The sequence below is a fragment of the Elephas maximus genome, chromosome X, assembly GCF_024166365.1.
Source record: "Elephas maximus indicus isolate mEleMax1 chromosome X, mEleMax1 primary haplotype, whole genome shotgun sequence".
In the NCBI taxonomy this organism is placed as follows: domain Eukaryota; kingdom Metazoa; phylum Chordata; class Mammalia; order Proboscidea; family Elephantidae; genus Elephas; species Elephas maximus.
The window spans coordinates 90500805-90523294 of record NC_064846.1 but is presented as its reverse complement, the minus strand read 5'-3'; the positions used below and the strand labels follow the sequence as shown (position 1 = coordinate 90523294).

At 34.6% G+C, this 22490-nt stretch overlaps 1 protein-coding gene across 6 annotated transcripts in view; it reads right to left on the bottom strand.

Moving 5' to 3' along the window:
- The window catches only part of ATRX (ATRX chromatin remodeler), a 409611-nt gene that overhangs the window by 33509 nt on the left and 353612 nt on the right, over positions 1-22490 (bottom strand). For all 6 annotated transcript variants that reach the window (XM_049873284.1, XM_049873283.1, XM_049873286.1 and 3 more), the window contains 2 exons: positions 4588-4765; positions 2613-2807 (listed from right to left, as the gene is read on the bottom strand). In XM_049873284.1, the coding sequence (XP_049729241.1) occupies positions 2613-2807; positions 4588-4765 (373 nt within the window). The remainder of the gene's footprint in view (positions 1-2612; positions 2808-4587; positions 4766-22490) is intronic.

The following is a 22490-nucleotide window of genomic DNA, read 5'->3' as shown; positions in this document are numbered from 1 at the left end:
GAGAGTATTAACACACTGTGGGGATTGCAACTAATGTCATGGAACACTTTGTGTACAACTTGTTGAATGGGAAATTAATTTTCTCTGTAAACCTTCACCTAAAACACAAATATTTAAAAAAAAGTATATACTTCAGAGTTGGACAGGCCTGGTTTGAAGGACAGCTTCAGCTCAAATTAGGTGTGTAAACTTGGGTAGTAAGTCACATAACCTCTCTGAGCCTCTATTTCCTCTTATCAAAAATGAATATAGCACTATCTGCTTTTCATTTGTTAAGCGCAGAGTATGAAACCCAGAAAGAAATCAGTAAGTTAACTATTCTACCCTGGTGGCGCAGAGGTCAAGAGCTACAGCTGCTAACCAAAAGGTCGGCAGTTCAAATTCACCAGGCGCTCCTTGGAAACGCTATGGGCAGCTGTACTCAGTCCTATAGGGTCACTGTGAGTCAGATTCGACTCAACAGCAACAGGTTTAGTTTTTTTGGTTTTATGCAAGAGTTGAACACTTTGTGTTAATATACCACTTAACACTGCTTTTTGGCAAAGAGGTATAGTATCAAAAGCAATATAGTAGTAAGTAAAGTCTATAAATAAATAAGCACAATACCTTCGATGACTCAGAGCTCCAAATTATAAAAACAGATGGTTTCTTTCCAGGCACCCTATAATAATTAAATAGCATCTGCTTCCTACTGTATTTTTAAATCTTCTTTAAGGCACAATGTCTTATTCTTCCTAGTCTCCCCTCACAATACATCTCAGAGTCAGCACATAATCAATAAATGTTTAGCAAATTAAATAGATTTCCTACAACCAGAAATTTACCAAACAATAAATTCAAGGCAATTTTCCTTTTCTAATTGGAATGTTTGCTTCCTGTCAGAAATGTTGCTAATCATGGGCTATTTCTCATAAAAGTTGAAAATTAGAGTATAATTTTTAGAAAAGTGCCAATTAGATATAAAATCATTCTCAAATTGAAAAGAGAAAGTTTACTATCTTTAAAATATAAACATAAACATGTGTACAAACATATGTGTAAATCTTCAAGGAATGCTTCTTGCCATATAAAATTCAGTAACTAGTATGAAAGATGTTGGGGATTCAAGAGTTTAAAAAAACAGGCAAGTGAACACTATGCCCTTGTTTAAAAAATGGTGCAGGTGTAAGTACCAATATGGAAAGAAGTTCAAAATACATCTGGGTGAAAAAAGAAAGCTGCAGAAATTATGTATGGTATAATATCATTTGTGTTTGTGCGCTTTCAAAGACATATAAACAAATCTGTAGGTTCACAGAATTAGAAGACTACGCAAGAATCTTAACCATATTCTGTTATATATATATAAAGAAAGCCAAATAATGATATATGGAAATTAAAATGATTTTTTAGAAAGTATTTTAAAAGTCATTAAATGGTAGATTTTAAACTCCTATGTGTCCCTAAGGCATTATCCAAGGGGTTTAATAGAGGTTGTCACAAAAATAAACTCTTTCCTCAGTGCTATATCAGTGACCTTTAAATGGGAGAAAAGTCCATTGATTAGAAAGATAAAATACTTGTTTATATACACAAAAAATATTTTAAAAAAATTTTCAAAATGCTTAATGTACATATCATTTTAATTGATATGTACATTAAAAATTAAACCAGCGAAATTACTGACATATTAGTATTAGAAAAAACATTTATTTCCATTACCTTTTGCTTTAATTAAATGTGGCCAACGATATGAAGCACTAAAGAACTTTTTGTGTTTTTCACAAGTGACTAAGGTGAATTTGCTATATTGACACTGTACTCTGGTAGCTGCTTGAATTGGAAACCAAGTACTTGAATTTGAAACCAAGACATAAGGAAAGGCAACGCCCCCACCGCCCGAACAAGCATTTCAAAAAAAAAAAAAAAAAACTCGCCTATTTTTTAGATAACTAGAATAAATAACACAGTCACCATTTTACCTGCTTTATTACATTAATATTAAATAACATTTTCTTAACCAAGAATAATGGGCCAGAAGATAGATGTAGATAGTAGTCCTGGCTCTGCCATTTACTAGCTGAAGACTGTGGACAAGTCATCTAATGTCTCTAAGCTAAGTTTCTTCATCTATAAAATGAGAGGGCTTGTCCAGATTGCCTCTAAGTGTGAAAGTCTTACTTGCTTTATTATGGTGAAAAATATCAAGACACACGGGTTTCTTTGCCGATTCTTAATTGCTTTACGACAGCAAAGAATGTTAAGGAAAAGACAGTTTAATATAATATAATATAGAGTTATTAAAATAAGGTATGCCCTCTACTGGAGGTTTACTAAAAAAGAACCATACTACTTTAAGGTTTCTACTCAGAGACCTTTTGTTGGAAGGTTGAACTTTTTATCTGGCATAAAATATATATTTCAGATTACACTATTTCTTTGTGGTGTTACATGGAGAATTAATCAAGCACCCACTCACTTATAATTATCCAGACAAATTTTGTTAAATACAATTTTATTCTCTTTGAAAAGTTCTGAAATATAGTATTAGTCAGATAACTAACTTTCTTAGTAGTAGTAAAATTTCCCGGCACCATATGTTTTTGTAAAGCTAATAATCTAAAGATGTTTACCTTTGGCAGCATGGGAGTATCCCTCTTCTTCTTCTTTTCTGAATTGGGGTCATCTAATAAATCTGGCTCAAAGGTATAAAGTTCAGTAAGCTCATTCATGGTAAAATGACGCTCAACCTGTTGCTGATCGACGACTCGAAAAGATAGTGACTGCTTAGTTACTTGCCGATCATAAATCTTATCTTCCATGGTTCCCTTTGTAAAAAGAAGTAACAATATACAAGTAAATACACTTTTGTAAGCATGAAACTCGATCACGGAGAAATGTAATCCTGGAGTTACTGGTTAATGTGAAATGGCAACACTTCATAGTAATATATTGTCATAAAGCAAATTTTATTAGCAATGTTGCTTAATTCATGAAAGATTTCATCTGTTCATAGTTTACGATGGCAAATTGGGAAAACTATATCACTGACAACCATTGTACATTATCTGACCAAAATGCATTAATGCATTGCTTTATATATTCCTGTACTTGGTGGAAGTGGGATAGCAGGCAGATACCAGAGTGTGATAGATTGAATTATGTCCCCCCGCCAAAATATGTGTTGTAAATCCTTAACCTCTATGCCCGAGGTTATAATCCCATTTGAGAATGGGTTGTCTTTGTCATGTTAATGAGGCAGGATTAGTGTACAGTGTATCTTTTTTTTTTTAATTTTTATTTGTAGGGTGTATCTTGAGCGTTAACCTTTTTCGAGACATAAGAGGGATTAAACAAGCAAGAGGGGACGCAGAGATGGGGGATAAAGATTACCCAGGAGCAGAAGCTCAAAAGAGACAAGGATCTTCCTCCAGAGAGGACAGAGAAAGAAAGCCTTCCCCTTGAGCTGGTGCCCTGAATTTGGACTTCTAGCTTCCTAAACTGTTAGAAAATATATTTGTTTGTTGAAGGTACCCACTTGTGGTATTTCTATTATAGCAGCACTAGATAACTAAGAAACAGGATAACTAGAAATAAAAGGATACATGAAATAAGAATTTGGAGGCAGAGGAAGAATACACTGATGTTAGAATGCAAGAAAGCAGTTTAATTCTTTTCCAATAGAATATAATAAGTTCTCAGCAATTACCATAAATGCCTTTATATCAAGTCTTACTTTCTATAATTTCATGACAGAAAATTAATAACTAAAATGTCATATCCACTACATAGATAGCATTATATGACAGAAAGTAAACAAGCTCTTAATTTAAATAACAGGGAAGAGCTTACAATGTAGCTTACCAATCATATTATGTACTAAAGAGTAACAAATAAGCAAGCATCTACAGTAAAACCCAGTCTCTCTGGTTGGAAAGCCCAGATTTTGGGGCAGGTGGAGAGGGTAATACCTGCTACCAAGGCAGATGTACCAGCTGAAACGGCAACTTGATTCTATAAACTTTTTTACCTTGCACTGCATCCATTTCTTTGATTTCATTTATTTTTCTTAAACTTGAGTTTCTGTCTGGTTTTTAATATCCGAGATTATATTTAAAGGAAAATGACTTTAATATTCTTGTCTAGGAAGTAGTAAATATCACTCTTTGTAATAATTCTGTGTTGTCACAACAGGTTAACTTTTCTTCCTATTAACCTGCATTATTTAAGAGAATACCCGGTGGCCATTAAAAATAATTATCAGTTGACCTTTTCATCTATAAGTGACTTACAGTTAGTTATTTGCTTTTCTGTTTTATGTATGGTAAGTAAATGAACTATAAACGTTTAACTTTCCTGAACAGCAAGAAATGTTAGTCTGCTTATCCATGCAAAATCATCTCAATCTAAAAAACTTGACACTATAGAAATGGACCAACTGCAAAACAGAAAATCGTCAGAGAGGCCAAACTTAACTTCTGCTGCTTTATGTATAGAATGTTGTTTTTAACTTTCTTGGCCTCTCTGTAATGCACAGGTCTATACCCGGAAAATATCAGTTTAACCCAACTTTTCAATACAAAAAGAGAATATAAATTATAAACCTACCTGAGCTAAGAACCTATATACATACACAGGTTTAGTTTGTCCAAAGCGATAAACTCTGAATATACTCTGGATGTCATAAGATGGATTCCAAGAAGCATCAAATATAATCACTCGATTAGCAGCGACCAAATTAATCCCAAGAGATCCCGCTTTGGTGGAAATGATAAATAACCGCCCTCTGAAAATGAAAATATATAATAAATGCTTTAGTAATAGAAGTAATGGAGTGCTTCACACATGCTTTAATTATAATATGAATTTTTGACCCTAAGGCAGTCTTTTGAACAATCTGGAGTTCAGAAAGTTCATTTCTTACTTAGTGTAGGAAAAAAAAAAAAAGACAAGACATATATAAGTAGTCAGGTTTATTATTTATATGTCTAGGAAGAACCCTATTGCTGGAAAATGAAATAGTCTGATTTAGGAATAAAGATGAACAGGGAAATCACATGTTTACAATGTATTTAAGGTTTTATTTGTAAATTTAGAAAATTTATGAATAGCCGTAAGTCCACATTGTGACAGGTACTGTTATAAGCACCAAGTACATTAAAATGAAGAAAAGTATAAAAGGAGCTGTGTATAGCAGGTAGGGGTGGCTGATATGCAAATTATAATATAGAGTAATGAATGTAAAGAGACACGTTAAGTACAAACAGGAGCAAGAATACAGAGCACCCTAGGAAAGATGTGTCCAAGAAAAATAATAAAACAGATTATCTGATGTGTTGGAATATAAGGAAGGATTTATATTTCTGCAGAAGAATTTGGCGATGAATCAATGATTAAGTACACAGAAAATTAAGCAAATGGTAAAAACAAAGCAATACTTCACCAAAAATAAATGGTTACACAAAAAAGGAAAAATAATCATAGGATTTTAAATGGCATAACTGCGAATATTTACAGTCACAATAGAGCAAATATCCAAATTGATTTAGGTAACTATTATGAAAAAAGATACTGGGAAACTAAGCGAGAAAAAGCTTGTGAGTGCATGTGGGTAAATTCCCACCTTACATTGTAGAAAGGATAAAAAAAAATAGGTAAATACAGGCAGTCCCAGGTTACTAACGTCTGACTTACATACAACCTGTAGTTAAGAACCAACCCCCGTAAAGCCTATTACATTAAAAATTCGAGGTACATACAATGCTTCACAATAACAAATGGGCTCTACTTTGCATATCAAAATATTTTTATTATTATCAATGTGTTATGTTAAAGATGTTTTAGTAAACTTGGAAGTGCTCCTTTAATGTTTTTTATGCTTCACAAGATACACGATATACTACATACTATGATAAACATTCGACTGACTGATGTTAGATACGAACTATACCTAACTGCCCTGACTTAGGTACAAATTAGACTTAAAGACAAACTTAGGAACAGAACTCTTCTGTAATATGGGGACTGCCTGTACCAGAAAAATTGTCAAGAGTTGAAATTGGTTACCTCCAGGAAACAGAAATCACGGGTAGAAAAGGGTTGGTCAGGGGACTGGTATTTATTTTAGGTCTTATAAGAGTATTGTGTTTTTAAATATGTGTGCATATTACTGTGACATAAAAACAATATGAAAAATACTATATATAACATTTTTTGAAAATATAAACAAGTCTAAAGAAAAAAAAGTTACTCAATTCCACTCCTCAAATCATGGTATGTTTCCTTATAGGATTGTTTTTTCTAAGCATATACATTTTTGGTTTTACATGGTGAAGATGGTATCTGTATATACAGTTGATATTGTGAACATTTCCCAAATTTCTGGGTAAACATCATGCTTGGTAGCTGCACAATATTTAACTGAATAACTATACATGAACTGATGTAATCATTTGTCATTAACAATTTATATTAGAGTGAAAAAACTCCTGGAATACAATACTCTTCCAACAATCACCATATGCTTGCTTTTATATCAAGCCTTGTTTTGTATAATTTCATGACAGAAAATTAATAGATGAAATACCATACCCATGACATATATAGCACTGTAAGCTAAACTGTAAAGAAGCACAAATTTAAATAACGGGAAAAAGTTTACAGTTTAGTATACCAATCATTATTATATACTAAAGAAAAACCCTGGTACAAAATGAACAGAGGGACCAAATTCATTTTATATCAACTTTTATATATCAACATTTTATATCAACCACCACATGTCTAAGAATACAGCCTATAGAAATTATCAGAACTATGAACAAATTTACAAGAAGATATAATCATCACACTGTTATTAATAACAGCATACGATTGAAAATAACAATGATGTGCAAAACAGAGGACTAAATTATACTGTGGTTATTCAATGGATTACATCACCATTAAAAAAGCTTATAAGAATATTTTAATGAAAAGGGAAAATATCCACAATATGATAGGTGAAAAAAGCAGGATATAGAACTTTATTAAGTGTAACTTTAAGTGCATTAAAAACAAAACATACATACACACGATGCTAACAGTGATTATATCTGATCAGTAAAATTACAATAATTATTTTCTTCTTTATACTTCTCTATAATACATACTCATTTTAGAGAACAAACTATCGTTTCTTTAAATTACTGGCCACATTTATAAGTTTATGGGCAAATGCTGCTCCAAAATTACTCCAATTTCTTAAATCTATTCCACAGACCCAAAAGATGGCATGAGTCATACAAAAGGATCAAGTGTATTGAATGGTATAAACTATGTAGGTTAAAAAAAAAAACAGAAGCCTTGTAGAAAACTTGAAAACTCTTTGGTATCTTATCTCTACAATAACGAAAATTTAAATGTATTTAATAAGCATGTTTATCAAACTGCTAAAGCATCCCAAGTACTGAGCCAGACTGTGAATACAAAACATGAAAAAATATTTGGTCACTACACTAATGGAAACCACCAACTACAACATAATAGAAATACAAACAATTGCAATGGAGTGTAATTTACAATAATGCAGAGTTATTTACAAGGTATGTTGTGGATGTGTGCCACCAATTTGATTTCCATTCACAGCAACCACATATGACAGAGCAGAACTGCCCCATAAGGTTTCCCCAGGATATAATCTTTACCGGAGCAGATGGCCACTGACCTTTCAGTTAGCAGCTGAGTGCTTAACCATTGTGCCACCTGGGCTCCTTTTTACAAGGTATAAAAATAGATGTGGTAAATGACATAATTTTAAAAAGCATATAACTACGAAATAAGACTGTTTAATTTCCATCCAAAAGGAAAATTAAAAATACAGTGACCAAACTAGTATTAAGAATAATTTTACCATTAATATTATTCAATCAAGACTGAGATAAACTAATCAGGACAATTTTAAGATTTTCTTAATATTGAGCATTAAAGTACACACTCAAAAAAGCATGATTAAAATATGAACTGTTATTCATATAGTACAGTTATAAACCTTCTTGTACATGTCTTTCGGAAAAAACTAAGTATTTTTGTTAGGTCTATACCTAAGAATGAAACTGCTGGATCATATGGCATACGGCACTGTTTAAGGCTGAACAAATACTTCTTCAAAGTGGTTTTCCAGTTCACACTACCACCAGCAGTTTATGAGAGTTCCACTTGTTCCAGATCCTTGACAACTCATGGTACTTTCTTGCTGTTTTTATTATAACCTTTTAAAAAATTAGATTCACAAAAATTTGCAAAAAAAGCAGGGAGAGTTCCTATGTACTCTTAATACAGCTTCTCCCAACAGTACTCACTTATACAACCACAGTATATTGTGAACACCAGGAAACTGACATTGGTACAATATTATTAACTCAGGTACAGAGCTTATTAGGACTTCACCAGTTGTTACATGTACTTTATATTTGGTGTATAACCCACTGCAGTTGAATCGACTCCAGCTCATAGTGACCCTATAAGACGACAGAGTAGAACTGCTCCACACCGTTTCCAAGGCTTAAATCTTTACGGGAACAGGCTGCCACATCTTTTTCCTGCAGAGCAGCTGGTGGGTTCAAACACCAACCATCTGGTTAGCAGCCAAGTGCTTAAACACTGTGCCACCAGGGCTCCTATTTGGGATATAGCTCTGTGAGGTTTTATCATACATATAGAATCATGTAACCATTACCACAAGCAGAGTACAGAACCACACACAAAAAAATCCCTTGTGTTATCCCTTAATACACCTGCCCCAAACCTCAACTTTGGCAACCATTACTCTACTTGGCAATCTGTACTCCATCACTATAATTCTCTCATATCAAGAATGCTACGTGATTTACAATAGCATCCAAAATGATAAAATACCTAGGAATAAATTTAAACAGAAAGGTGAAAGATTTGTACACAGAAAACTATAAAGCATTACTGAAAGAAGCTAGGGAAGACCTAAATAAATCAAAGGACATTCGTGTTCATGGATTGGAAGTAAAGAGACAACATAAAGATCATGAGAAAATTTTTGGGAATTATTTATTTAATAAGGGTCTAATATACAAAATATGTAAAATATGCAGGTATATATATACACAGATACATCCTACAACTCAATGGAAGCCCTGCTGGCACAGTGGTTAAGAGCTTGGCTGCTAACCAAAAAGTCAACAGTTCGAATCCACCAGCTGCTCCTTGGAAAACCTATGGGACAGTTCTACTCTGTCCTATAGGGTCACTATGAGTAGGAATAGACTTGACGGCAACGGGTAAAGGTGACAACTCAACAACAAAAAAACAAACAACCCAATGAAAAAAGATGTGAACAGACATTCCACCAAAGAGGATATTCAAATGGCCAACAAGCACATAAAAAGATGCTCAGTGTCATTAGCCATTACGTAGATGCAAATCAAAACCAAAATGAAATACCACCTCACTCACATTAGAATGGAAATGACAAAAAGGACAGGGGGACAAGAGGTAGTAAAGAGGATATAAAGAAGTTGGAAGCCTCATCCTTTGTTGGTGGGAATGCAAAATGGTACAGCCACTGAGGAAAACAGTTTGGTGGTTCCTCCTCAAAAGGTTAAACATGGAACTACCATATGACCCAGCAATTCCAACCCTAGGTATATACCCAAAAAAAGTAAAAGAAAGAATGCAACAGAAACCTGTACACTCATGTTCACTGCAACACTTTTCACAATGCCCAAAAGGTAGAAACTGAAATGCTCATCAAGGCATGAATGGATAAAGCAAATGTGGTACACACCCACAATGTAATATTACTCAGCCATAAAGAGAAATAAAGTCCTGATACATGCCACAACATGGATAAATCCTGAAAACATTATGCTGAGTGAAATAAGTAAGTCACAAAAGGACAAATACTGTATGACCTCACTTATAAGAAATAAGCAAATATGTAGAAACCAAAGCTTAGTAGTGGTTACAAGGGGTGGGAGAGAGGGGGAAAGAGGGACTTTTTGCTTGAAGGGCACAGAGTTTACACTAATGGTGGAAGAATAATTAGGAAAAAAAATAGTGATAAGGGCTGCATGACATGAAGAGTGTAATCAATGTCACTGAATTGTGCATTAAGAAACTGTTGAATTGGCTTTTTTTTACATCTTATCTCTCCTAAATTTTATTTTGTTATTGTTGAAAATATGCGTAGCAAAACATACCAATTCAACAGTCTCTATGTGTATATTCTTTGAGTTGTGCAACCATTCTCACCCTTTTTTACTGAGTTGTTTCTCCTTCATTAACATAAACTCACTGCCTCCCAAGGTTCCTATCTAATCTTTCGAGTTGCTGTTATCAGCTGACCTCATATAGATAGTTCTTAAAAAGCATAATGACCAAGACAGACATTTTTTTCCCAGTTAAATTAAACGTTTGTTCAGTTTTAAGATGACTTCAGGGGATATTTTTAAGGTTTTAAAGATTATCTCAGAGGAATAGTTTCAGGGGTTCATCCACCCTCCACTGCTCCAGAAAGTCGGAATTCCATGAAAATTTGAAATTCTGTTCTACATTTTCCCCCCTTTGATCAGGATTCCTATATGGAATCTGTGATCACAATATTCAGTAATGGTAGTTGGGCACCATCCAGTTCTGGTCTCATGGCAAAGGGGGCAGTTGTTCATGGAGGCAATTGGCAACAAATTCCATATCCTCCTCCTACTCCTGACACTCCTTCCACTACTGCTCCAGGTGAATAGAGAACAAACATACATTGGATGGCTGCTTACAAGCTTTTAAGACCAAAGGCGCTACAGAATCAGAAAAGATTTTATTGTGCTTATTTGCACCCCAATTAAAAAAAAAAAGGAATGCCATACAAATGGAATCACACAATATGAAACCTTCTTAGATTGACTTTTTCACTCAACATGATGCTCCGAAATCCATCCAGATTCTTGTGTTTATCAATCGTCTGTTTCTTTTGAGTAGTATTCCACTATATGGATAAACAATTTGTTTACCCATTCACGTGCTGAAGGGCATTTAGATTGTTTCCAGATTTCTACTATTACAAAAAAATCAGCTATGTACATTTGTGTACAGATTTCTGCATGAAAATATGTTTCCACAAAGCTAAAAGACTTAAAACAGAGATGTCAATCTATAAATGATGAGACTATCAAAACAATAAAAGAGGGAACAAATGCAGATATGGAACTTTCAAATGGACAGGAAGTCAAGATGAACACTGAGTAATAAAAGGCTGGTTCAGACTTAAGGATAAATTTCAAGGTAATCACAAAAAAGCTAACAAACTTACGCATCAGAATAAAAAAGAACAAAAACATAAACTATCAGTAAACACAAAATCTATATAAAACAAAAGAAAAGAAAATCCACAAACAAAAGGAACTTAGCACAGGAAAGTAAGGGGAACAAAGAAAATGTCAGCACCACCAAAAACAAGAAGGCAGAACAATATGACAGCAACTCATACGTATCAATAATCACACTGAATGTAGATGGCTTGAATGTGCCTGCAAAGAGGCTGAGAGTGGCAGAATGGATTAAAAAAACACGACCCATCAATATACTGTCTACAAGAGACACACCTAGGACACAAAGAAATAAATATATTAATAATCAAAGGATGGAAAAAATATATCAAGCAAACAGTAACAAAAAAAGGGCGGGAGTGGCAAAACTAATCTCAGATTAAACAGACTTTAAGGCAAAATCAACAATAAAAGACAAGGAAGGACATTATGTACTGATTAAAGGGACAATTCACCAAGAAGACATAACCCTAATTAATTCTGCGCATCTAACGACAAGGCTCCAAAATATATAAAACAAACTAACAGCATTGTAAAGACAAATAGTTCCACAATAATAGTAAGAAACTTCAACACACCACTCTCCGTAATGGATACAACATCTAGAAAGAAACTCGACAAAGATACAGAAGATCTAAAGGCCAAAATCAAACAACTTGACCTCATAGATATACATAGAACACTTCGCTCAACAGCAGAAAAGTATACACTCTTTTCCAACACACATGGAACATTCCCCAGAACAGACCACATTTTAGGCCACAAAGCAAGCCTCGATAAAATCCAAAACATCAAAATAATAAGAAAACTTCTTCTCTGATCACAATGCCATAAAAGTAGAAATCAGTAACATAAAGAGTAAGGAAAAAAAATTAAATACATGTAAACCGAATAAAGCCTTGCTTAAAAACAACTACATAATAGAAGAAATCAAAGAAGGAATAAAAAATTCTTTAAGTCAAATGAGAATGAAAACACATCACACCAAAACCTTTGGGATACAGCAAAAGCAATGTTCAGAGGTCAATTTATAGCAATAAACTCACACATCAAAAAAGAAGAGCAGGCCTAAATAAAAAAGTTAGCCATACAACTCAAAAAATACAAAGACAACAGCAAAAGAACCCCACAACCACCAGATGAAAGGAAATAATAAAGAACAGAGCAGAAATAAATGGAGAACGGAAAAACAATAGAAAGAATCAACAAGACCAAAAGTTGGTTCTCTGAAAAGATCAACAAAACTGACACACCACTGGCCAAACTGACAAAAGGAAAACAGAAGAGGAAGCAAATAATTCAAATAAGAACTAAGATGGGGGCATTAAAACAGACCCAAATGAAATAAAAAGGATCATAACAGAATACTACGAAAAACTGTACTCTAACAAATTTGAGAACCTAGAGGAAATAGCCAAATTTCTAGAAACACACTACCTACCTAAACTAACACAAACAAGACAGAAAATCTGAACAGACCCATAACAAGAGAAGAGACTGAAGGGGTAATTTTAAAAAACCTCAACAATAACAGCAACAAAAGCCTTGGGCCAGACGGCTTCACTGAAGAATTCTACCAAACATTCACAGAAGCGCTCACATCTGTACTACTCAAACTATTTCAGAGTATAGAAAAGAATATTCCCAAACTCAATTCTATGAAACCAACATAACCCTGATAGCAAAGCTAGGTAAAGACACAACAAAAACAGAAAATTACATATCAATATCTCTCATGAATATAGGTGCAAAAATTCTCAACAAAATTCTAGCCAATAGAATTCAAATTCAACATCATCTCAGAAAAATAATATACCACGACCAAGTGGGATTCATACCAGGTACGTGAGGGTGACATACAACATTAGAAAATCAATCAACGTAATCTACCACATAAATAAATAAATCACATGATCACCTCAATAGATGCAAAAAAGGCATTTCATAAAGTCCAACATCCATTACTGACAAAAACACTGAGTAAAATAGGAATAGAAGGGAAATTCCTCAACATAATAAAGGGAATCTATAAAAACCAATAGACAACATTATTCTCAACAGATAGAGACTGAATGAAAGTATAATCCCTGAGAACGTGAACAAGACAAGGATGCCCTTTATCATCACTACTACTTAACATTGTGCTGAAAGTCCTAGCTAGAGCAATAACACAAGAAAAAGATATAAAGGGCATCCAAATTAGAAAGGAAGAAGAAAAACTATTCCTTTGCAGATGATATGATCATATATATAGAGAACCCCAAAGATTCCACAAGAAAACTACTGGAAGTAACAGGAAGATTTAGCAGAGCAGCAGGAAACAAGATCAATATGCAAAAATCAGTTGGATTCCTACATACCAACAAAGAAAACTTCAAGCACCTAAAAAAATAAAATACTTAGGAATAAACCTAACCAGGGATGTAAAAGACCTATACAAAGAAAACCACAAAACATGACTGCAAGAAACCAAAAGAGACCTAAATAAATGGAAAAACATACCAATTTCATGAATAGGAAGACTCAACATCATGAAAACATCAATCCTACCCAAAGCGATCTACAGATGTAATGCAATCTGGATTCAAATACCAACAGCATTCTTTATCGAGATGGAAAAATTAATCACCAATTTTATATGGAAAGAGTCCCTGGATAAGCAAAGCATTACTGTAGAAAAACAACAAAGTAAGAGGCCTCGTACTACCTGATCTCAGAACCTACTATACAGCCACAGTAGTTGAAACAGTTTGGTACTGGTCCAATGACAAACATGTTGACCAATGGAATAGAGTAGAGAACCTATATGTAAATTAATCCACCTATGGTCACCTGATCTTTGACAAAGGACTAAAGTCCATTAAAAGGGGAAAAGACAGTCTTTTTAACAAATGGTGCTGGCAAAACTGGATGTCCATCTATAAAATGAAACAGGACCCATGCCTTACACCATACACAAAACTAACACAAAATGAATCAAAGACCTAAATACAAAACATAAAATGATAAAGATCATAGAAGAAAAATTAGGGACAATGCTAGGGGCCCAAAACATGGTATAAATAGTATATGAACCATAACTAACAATGCATAAACACAAGAAGATAAACTAGATAACTGGGAGCTCCTAAAAATTAAACAGTTACATTCATCAAAAGACTTCACCAAATGGTAAAAAGAGCACCTACAGGCTGGGAAAAAAAATTTTGGCTACAACATATCCTACAAAGATCTAATCTCTAATAAAAAAAATCTCTAATATATACAGAATATTTCAACACCTCAATAACAAAAAGACAAATAATCAAATTAATAAACGGGCCAAGGATTTGAACAGACACTTCATCAAAGAAGACATTCAGGTGGGTAACAGACACATCAGGAAATGCTCATGACCATTAACCATTAGAGAAATGCAAATCGAAAACTACAATGAGATAACATCTTACCCAACATTACTGGCACTAATCAAAATTTGTTATTTTCTGTTTCTTTGATTCAGTGAACTTTAAGATAGAATAACTGGAAGTACCTGGTCTGAACTAGAGTGAGAAAGTGACTTTAGAGGAAAAAAGAAGAAAAACAGAGACTCAGGGACCTACGGGGCTATTAAAAAAAATCTAAAATTCTGGTCACTGGAGTCCTGGAAAAAGAGGAGGAAGAGGATAGGCTGAGAATATATTCAAATAAATAATGGATGAAAATGTCCAAATTTTGGAAAGGATACAAACTACAGATTCAAGAAGATGAATGAATCCCAAACAGGATAAACCCAAAGAAATCTACGCCAAGGCACATCACACTCAAACTTCTGAAAATTAAAACAAAGAAAAAACCTTGAAAGAAGCAAGAGAGAAACAATATACCTTACTAGCACAGGAAAAAAATAATTCGAATGATAGCAAGTTTCTCATTGGAAATCATCGAGGAAGTAGAACAATATATTTCAATTGCTAACAGAAAAGAACTGTCAACACAGAATTCTATATCCAGCTAAAATAACCTTCAAGAATGAAGAGGAAAAATTAAGAAACTCTCAGTTGAAGGAACTAAGAGAATATGTTGCCGATAGAAATGATCTAAAAGAATGGCTAAAAGAAGTTCTTTAAACAGAAAGAAAATGACAAAAGAAGGAATAGTGGAATATAAAAGGAAGAACAATGGATGAGACAAACAAGAAATCAGAAGAGAAATTACAAAGTACGTAGAAAAGAAGCAAAATGAAACACAACATACTAAAATTTAGGGAATGAAGCAAAGGCAGTGCTCAGAGGGAAATTTAGAGCTCTAAGTGGGTTTAAGTGCATATACATATATAGAAAGAAAGATCTCAAATCAATAATATAACTTTAAACGTCAAGAAATTAGAAAAAGAACAAACTAAGCCCAAAGCAGAAGGAAGAAAATAATAAAGATTAGAGCAGGGACAAATGAAGCAGTAGAATATAAAAACAATAAAGAATCAATGAAACCAAAAGTTGGTTCTTTAAAAAGATCAGTAATACTGCCAAACCTTTACCTCAGCTGACAAAGAAAACAGAGAGAAGGCACAAATAACTAAAATAAAAAATGAATATGGGGTCTTTACTACCAACCATTCAGAACTAAAAAGGATTATAAGAGAATACTATGAACAATTGTACACCAACAAATTAGATAATTCAGATGAAATGGGCAAGTCCTGGAAACATACAAACTACTTAAATTGACTCAAGAAGAAATAGCCAATCTCAACAAACCTACAACAAGTGTCGGTATTGAATCAGTAATCAAAAACCTCCCAACAAAGAAAAATCCAGGACCAGATGGCTTCACTGGTAAGGTCTACCAAACATTTAAAAACAGTGAACACCAATAGTTCTCAAACTCTTACTGAATAAAGAGGAGCGGACATTTCCTAAGTCATTCTATGAAGCCAACGTTACCCTGATACCAATGCCAGATAAAGACACCACAAGGAAAGAAAATGACATACAATATTCCTTATGAATATACACGTAAAAATTCTCAACAAAACACTAGCAAACTGAAAACAACAGCATATTAAAAAGATTATACCCATGACCAAGTGGGATTTATCGTAATAACGCAAGGTGATTCAAAATGAACAAAAAAACCACTCAATGTAATACACTCCATTATAGAATGAAGGAAAAAAAACTACATGACCATCTCAATTGGTGCAGAAAAGGTATCTGACAAAGCTATTCATGAAAAAAAAAAATAGTGAACTAGGGATACAGGGGAAATTACTAAATATGATAAAGAACATTTAAAAATCACCCTCAGCTTACATCATACAGAACGGTGAAAGAATGAAAGCTTATGCCCTAAGATCAGGAATAAGACAAAGGTGCCCACTCTCACCACTACTATTCACCACTGTATTGAAAGTTCAAGCCAGACAAACTGATGAATAAATAAATAATAAAAAGCATCCAAATTGGACAGAATAAGTAAAACTATCTCTATTTACAGATGGCATGACCCTGCATATAAAAAAAACCCCAAAGATTCCACAAAAAAGCTATTATATCTAATTAAAAAATTAAGCAAAGTTGCAGGGTAAGAGATCAATGCATAAAAATCAGTTGTGTTTCTATACACCGGCAATGAACAACTTGAAAATGAAATCAAGAAAACAATCACATTTACAATAGTTACTAAAAGAATAAAATACCTAGGAACAAATTTAACCAAATAAATGGAAAGACATCCCATGCTCATGATTAGAATATTAACATTGCTAAAATGGTGATACTCCCCAGGGTGACCCACAGATACAATACAACCTCTATCAAAAAACCCAAGAGCCTTTTCACAGATATGAAAAAGTTGATCCTCTAATTCATATGGAATTGCAACGGGGTCAAAATAGCACAACAACAACAAAAATCTTGAAAAAGAACAACATTAATGGACTTATACTTCCCAATCCCAAAACTTAAGTCAAAGTAATTAAAATAGTGTGGTAATGGTACAAGAATAAACATGTAGGCCAATGGGATAGAATTGAGAGTCCAGAAATAAACCAATAATCTATGGGAAACTGATTTTGACAAGTGTGTCAAGTCCATTTAATGAGAAAAGGACAATCTCTTCAACAACTGGTACCGGGACAACTAGATTTCCACATGCTGAAGGATGAAGTTGGACCTCTACCTCAAACCATATATGAATGTTAACTTAAAATGGATCAACAGCCTAAATACAAAAGCAAAAACCACACAACTTAAAAAAAAAAAACTAAAGGGGTAAAACTTCAGGGCATTGTATCTGGCAATGGATTCCTATATATGACACCAAAAGCATGATAAACAAAAGAAAAAAGTAGCTAACTTGGACTTTTATCAAAATTAAAAACTTTTGTGCACCAGAGATTGTCAAAAAAGACAACATACAGAATGGAGAAAATATTTAGGAATCATATATCTGATGGTGCAGGACCATGCAGTGTTTTGTTCTGTTGTATATAGGGTTGTTAGGAGTTGGAACCAACTTGACAGCACCTAACAACAACAATATATCTGATAAGAGTTTAATACCTAGAATATATAAGGAACTTCTACAAGTCAACAACAAAAAGACAATCAAAAATGGGCAAAGTACTGGAATAGATATTTCTCTAAGAACATATACGAATAGCGAATAAGCTCAATATCATTAGTCACTAGCGTAATTCAAATCAAAACCACAATGAGATATCACTTCACCCCAGTAGGATGGCTATGATTAGAAAAATGGAAAATAACAAGTGTTGGTGAGGATGTGGATAAATTGGAACCTTCCCCCATAGCTGATGGGAATGTAAAATGGTGTAGCCTCCATGGAAAAGAGTTAGGCAGTCCTTCAAAATCTTAAAATATAGAATTACCGTATGATCCAGCAATTGCACTCCTAAGTACTTGGCCAAAAGAATTGAAAGTAGCTACTCAGATACTTGTACATCAGTGTTCACTGCAGCATTATTCAAAACAGCTAAAAGGTAAAACAACCCAAACGTTTGTCAACAAATGAATGGATAAACAAAATGCGCTCTCCCTCTCACTATATATAAAGCACATTTTATTTATCCATTCATAATATTATATTATTCAGCCATATAAAAGGACTAAAGGGGTGATTTATACTACTACATGAACACTGAAAACGTTATGCTAAGTGAAAGAAGTCAGCCACAGAAGGAAAAGTATTATATGATCCCTCTTAAAGTGCATTATCTAGAATAGGTACATCCATAGCGACATGGGTTAGTGGTTACCATGGGCTGGTGAAATGGGATAATAGTGAGTTAATGCTTAGGACTGCACACTTTCCCTTTGGGATAACGAAAAAGTTCTGGAAACAAATCATAGTGATGGTTGCACATGCAGAAGAAACAGAATGATGAAAAGAGCAAAAACATGAGTAAATACAATAGACTTTACTTCTCTTGAGTTTTCTAACTATGTTTGATGGTTAAAGAAAAAATTACAACACTGATGTGGTTACCAATGTATGTAGAGAAAATACTTAAGACAATTATATAATAAATGGGGAAAAATGAAAAGGGATGTAAAAGGAGGTAAGGTTTCTACCTTTCAGTGGAACGGGTAAAATGATAACTGTGATAAGTAGGCATAATGTAACTCTTAGAGCAACCAAGAAAAGAGCTATATGAAGAGATACACTGTAATATACTATTATTTTTGTTAGGCGCTGTCAGGTTGGTTCCAACTCATAGCAACCCTACATACAACAGAACAAAATGTTGCCCAGTCTTGCACCATCCTCACGATTGTTGCTATGCTTGAGCTAATTGTTGCAGCCACTATTGTCAATCCATCTCACTGAAGGCCTTCATCTTTTTTGCTGACCCTCTACTTTACCAAGCATGATGTCCTCCAGAGACCGGTCCCTCCTGATAACATGTCCAAAGTAAGTGAGACAAAGTGTTGCCATCCTTGTTTCTAAGAAGCATTCTGGCTGTACCTTTTCTAAGAGATGTGTTCGTTCTTGCGGCAGTCCATGGTATATTCAAGATTCTTCACCAACACCACAACTCAAATGCATCATTTCTTCTTCAGTCTTCTTTTTTCATTGTCCAGTCTTCACATGCATATGAGGCAAATGAAAACACCATGGATTGGGTCAGGCCCATCTTAGTCCTCAAAGTGACATCTTTGCTTTTAAATCTTCAAAGAGGTCTTTGCAATTGATCTGCCCAATGGAATACGTCATTTGATTTCTTGACTGCTGCTTCCAGGGACACTGATTGTAGATCCAAGTAAGATGAAATCTTTCACAACTTCAATATTTTCTCCATTTATCATATTACTTATTGGTCCAATTGTGAGAATTTTTGTTTTCTTTATGTTGAGGTGTAATCCATGCTGAATGCTTGGATCTTCATCAGTAAATGCATCACGTCCTCTTCACTTTCATCAAGCAAAAGTTGTATCATCTGCACATTGAAGGTTGTTAATGAGTCTTCCTCTAATCCTAATGCTGCCTTCTTCTTCATATAGTCCAGCTTCTTGGATTATTTGCTCAGCATACAGATTGAATAGGTATGGTGAAACGATACAATCCTGAGGTGCCCCTTTTCAGATTTTAAACCACACAGTATCCCCTTGTTCTGTTCGAATGACTGCCTCTTGGTCTATGTACAGGTTCCACATGAGCACAATTAAGTGTTCCAGAATTCCTGTTCTTCGCAATGTTTTCCATAATTTGTTATGATCCATAGAGTTGAATGCTTTTGCATAGTCAATAAAACACAGGTAAACATCTTTCTGGTATACTCTGCTTTCGGCCAAGATCCATCTGACATCGGCAATGATATCCCTCATCCCACAGCCTCTTTTGAATCCAGCTTGAATTTCTTGTTGATATACTGCTACAACTGGTTTTGATACACTATAGATGAATCAAAATGGAATTCTAAAAAAGGTAAAAGTAACCCACAGGAAGGCAGGAAAAAGAATACAGAAACAACAGAGAACAGAATGAATAAGAAGACAAATTGAGAAAAAATAAAGTGGCAAACCTAAGTCCTATGCTAAATGTAAATGGTGTACATGTATCATTTAAAAGTTAGTGATTAACAAATCCGAAACCCACCGCTGCCAAGTTGATTCCAACTCATAGCAGCTCTGCTGTACAGAGTAGAACTGCCCAATAGGGTTTCCAAGGCTGTAAATCTTTATGGAAGCAGGCTATCAACATCTTTCTTTCACAGATTAAAACAGCCAACCTTTTGGTTAGCAGCTGAGTGCTTATCACTGCACCATCAGACATGACACCAAACCATGATCCCCCCTCTCTCCAAAAACAATGACAAATTGGAATTCATTAAAATTAAAATTTTTTGTTCTGTGAAAGACCCTGTTAAGAGAATAAAAAGAAATGCCACAGACTGACAGAATATATTTGCAAACTACATATCTGACAAAGGATTCAAACCCTCAAAACTCAACAGCAAAAAAACAATCCAGTTAGAAAATAGACGAAAACACATGAAGAAATGCTCAATAAAATTAGCCATCATGGAAATGTAAATTATAACCACAGTGAGATATCACTACACACTTATCAGAACAGCTAAAATAAATAACAGTGATGAGACTAAATGCTAGTGAGGATGCTGAGAAACTGAGTCTCTCATACATTGCTGTTAGGAACGCAGAATGGTATAGCTACTCCGGAAAAAAAAATTTAGCAGTTTCCTAAAAAACTAAACATATATTTACTATTGACCCAGAAATAACACTGCTGGGCATTTATCCCAGAGAAATGACAACTCATCTACACAAAAAGCTGTATACAATGTTCATAGCAGCTTTATCAGGAAAAGCCTAACCTGGAAACAAAAAAATGTACTGTAATAGGTGAATGATTAAACAAATTGTGGCATATCCATACCATGGAATGTTACTGTGCAATAGGAAGGAACAAACTGTGATTGACAACAGCAACTCAAAAGGACAGATGTGGCAGTGAGTTTGTCTTAATGATGGTGAAACAGTTTGGAAAAGTTGCTGAGAACAGGGGTGCAACATGGAGAATGTACCCAACGTCACTGAATTATACCTGTAGCAATTGTTGAAGCTGTGTATTTTTTTTCGTGTTTATGTTTTCAACCACAAACAAAATTCAAAAATACCACATACAGTGTTGTTGTTAGATGCTGACAAGTCAATTACAACTCATAGCCACCCTATGTATGACAGAACAAAACATTGTCCAGTACTGTGTCATCCTCTCAATTGTTGTTATGTTTGAGCTCACTGGTGCTCAATACATCTCGTTGAGTGTCTTCCTCTTTTTCACTGACTTTCTACCAAGCAGGATGCCCTTCACCAGGGATTTGTCCCTCCTGATAAAGTGTCAAGACTAAGCGAGACGAAGTTTCACCATCCTCACTTCAAAGAAGTATTGTGGCTGTACTTCCTCCAAGACAGAATTGTTCATTCTTCTGACAGTCCATGGTATATTCAATACTCTTCGCCAGCATCAAAATGCAAATGAATCAGTTCTTCTTTGTTCTTCCTTATTCATTGCCCAGCTTTCACATGTATATGAGGTGACTGAAAATATCATGACTCAGGTCAGGCACCCCTTTGTCCTTGTCTTAGACTGGGTTCTCTAGAGAAGCAAAACCAGTGAAGCATGTATATATATAAATATATATATATATAAAGAGATAGATATATATATACATACACATACACACATACATACACAGAGAGATTTATACCAAGGAAATGGTTAATACCAAGGAAATGGCTAATGCAGCTGTAGAGGCTGCAAAGTACCAAGTCCTTTCAGGCTGGAGGCTTTGCCTAAGTCACGTAGCTACAGGGGCTGATGAACCCAGGACTGGCAGGTCAGACAACAGGCCTTCAGCTGACAAGCTGCTGGCTCACAGACTGTGGAAGCTGACGTATCCCAAGATCTACAGGTAAGCTGCTAGCTCAAGTACCAAGAACTAGGATGTCAGATGAACAGGAGCCAGCTGCAGGATCCAGAGCAAGCAAAAGCCCTCGAGCTTTGCCAGAAAGTCCACCTTTATTGGCTACAGGCCACACACCAAGGAAAAGCCCTTTCAACTGACTGGCTATTCACAGCAGATTCCATCATGGAAGTGATTACGTCATTATACGGCTGCCAAACTATATCACAACTGACAAACCGCTGAGA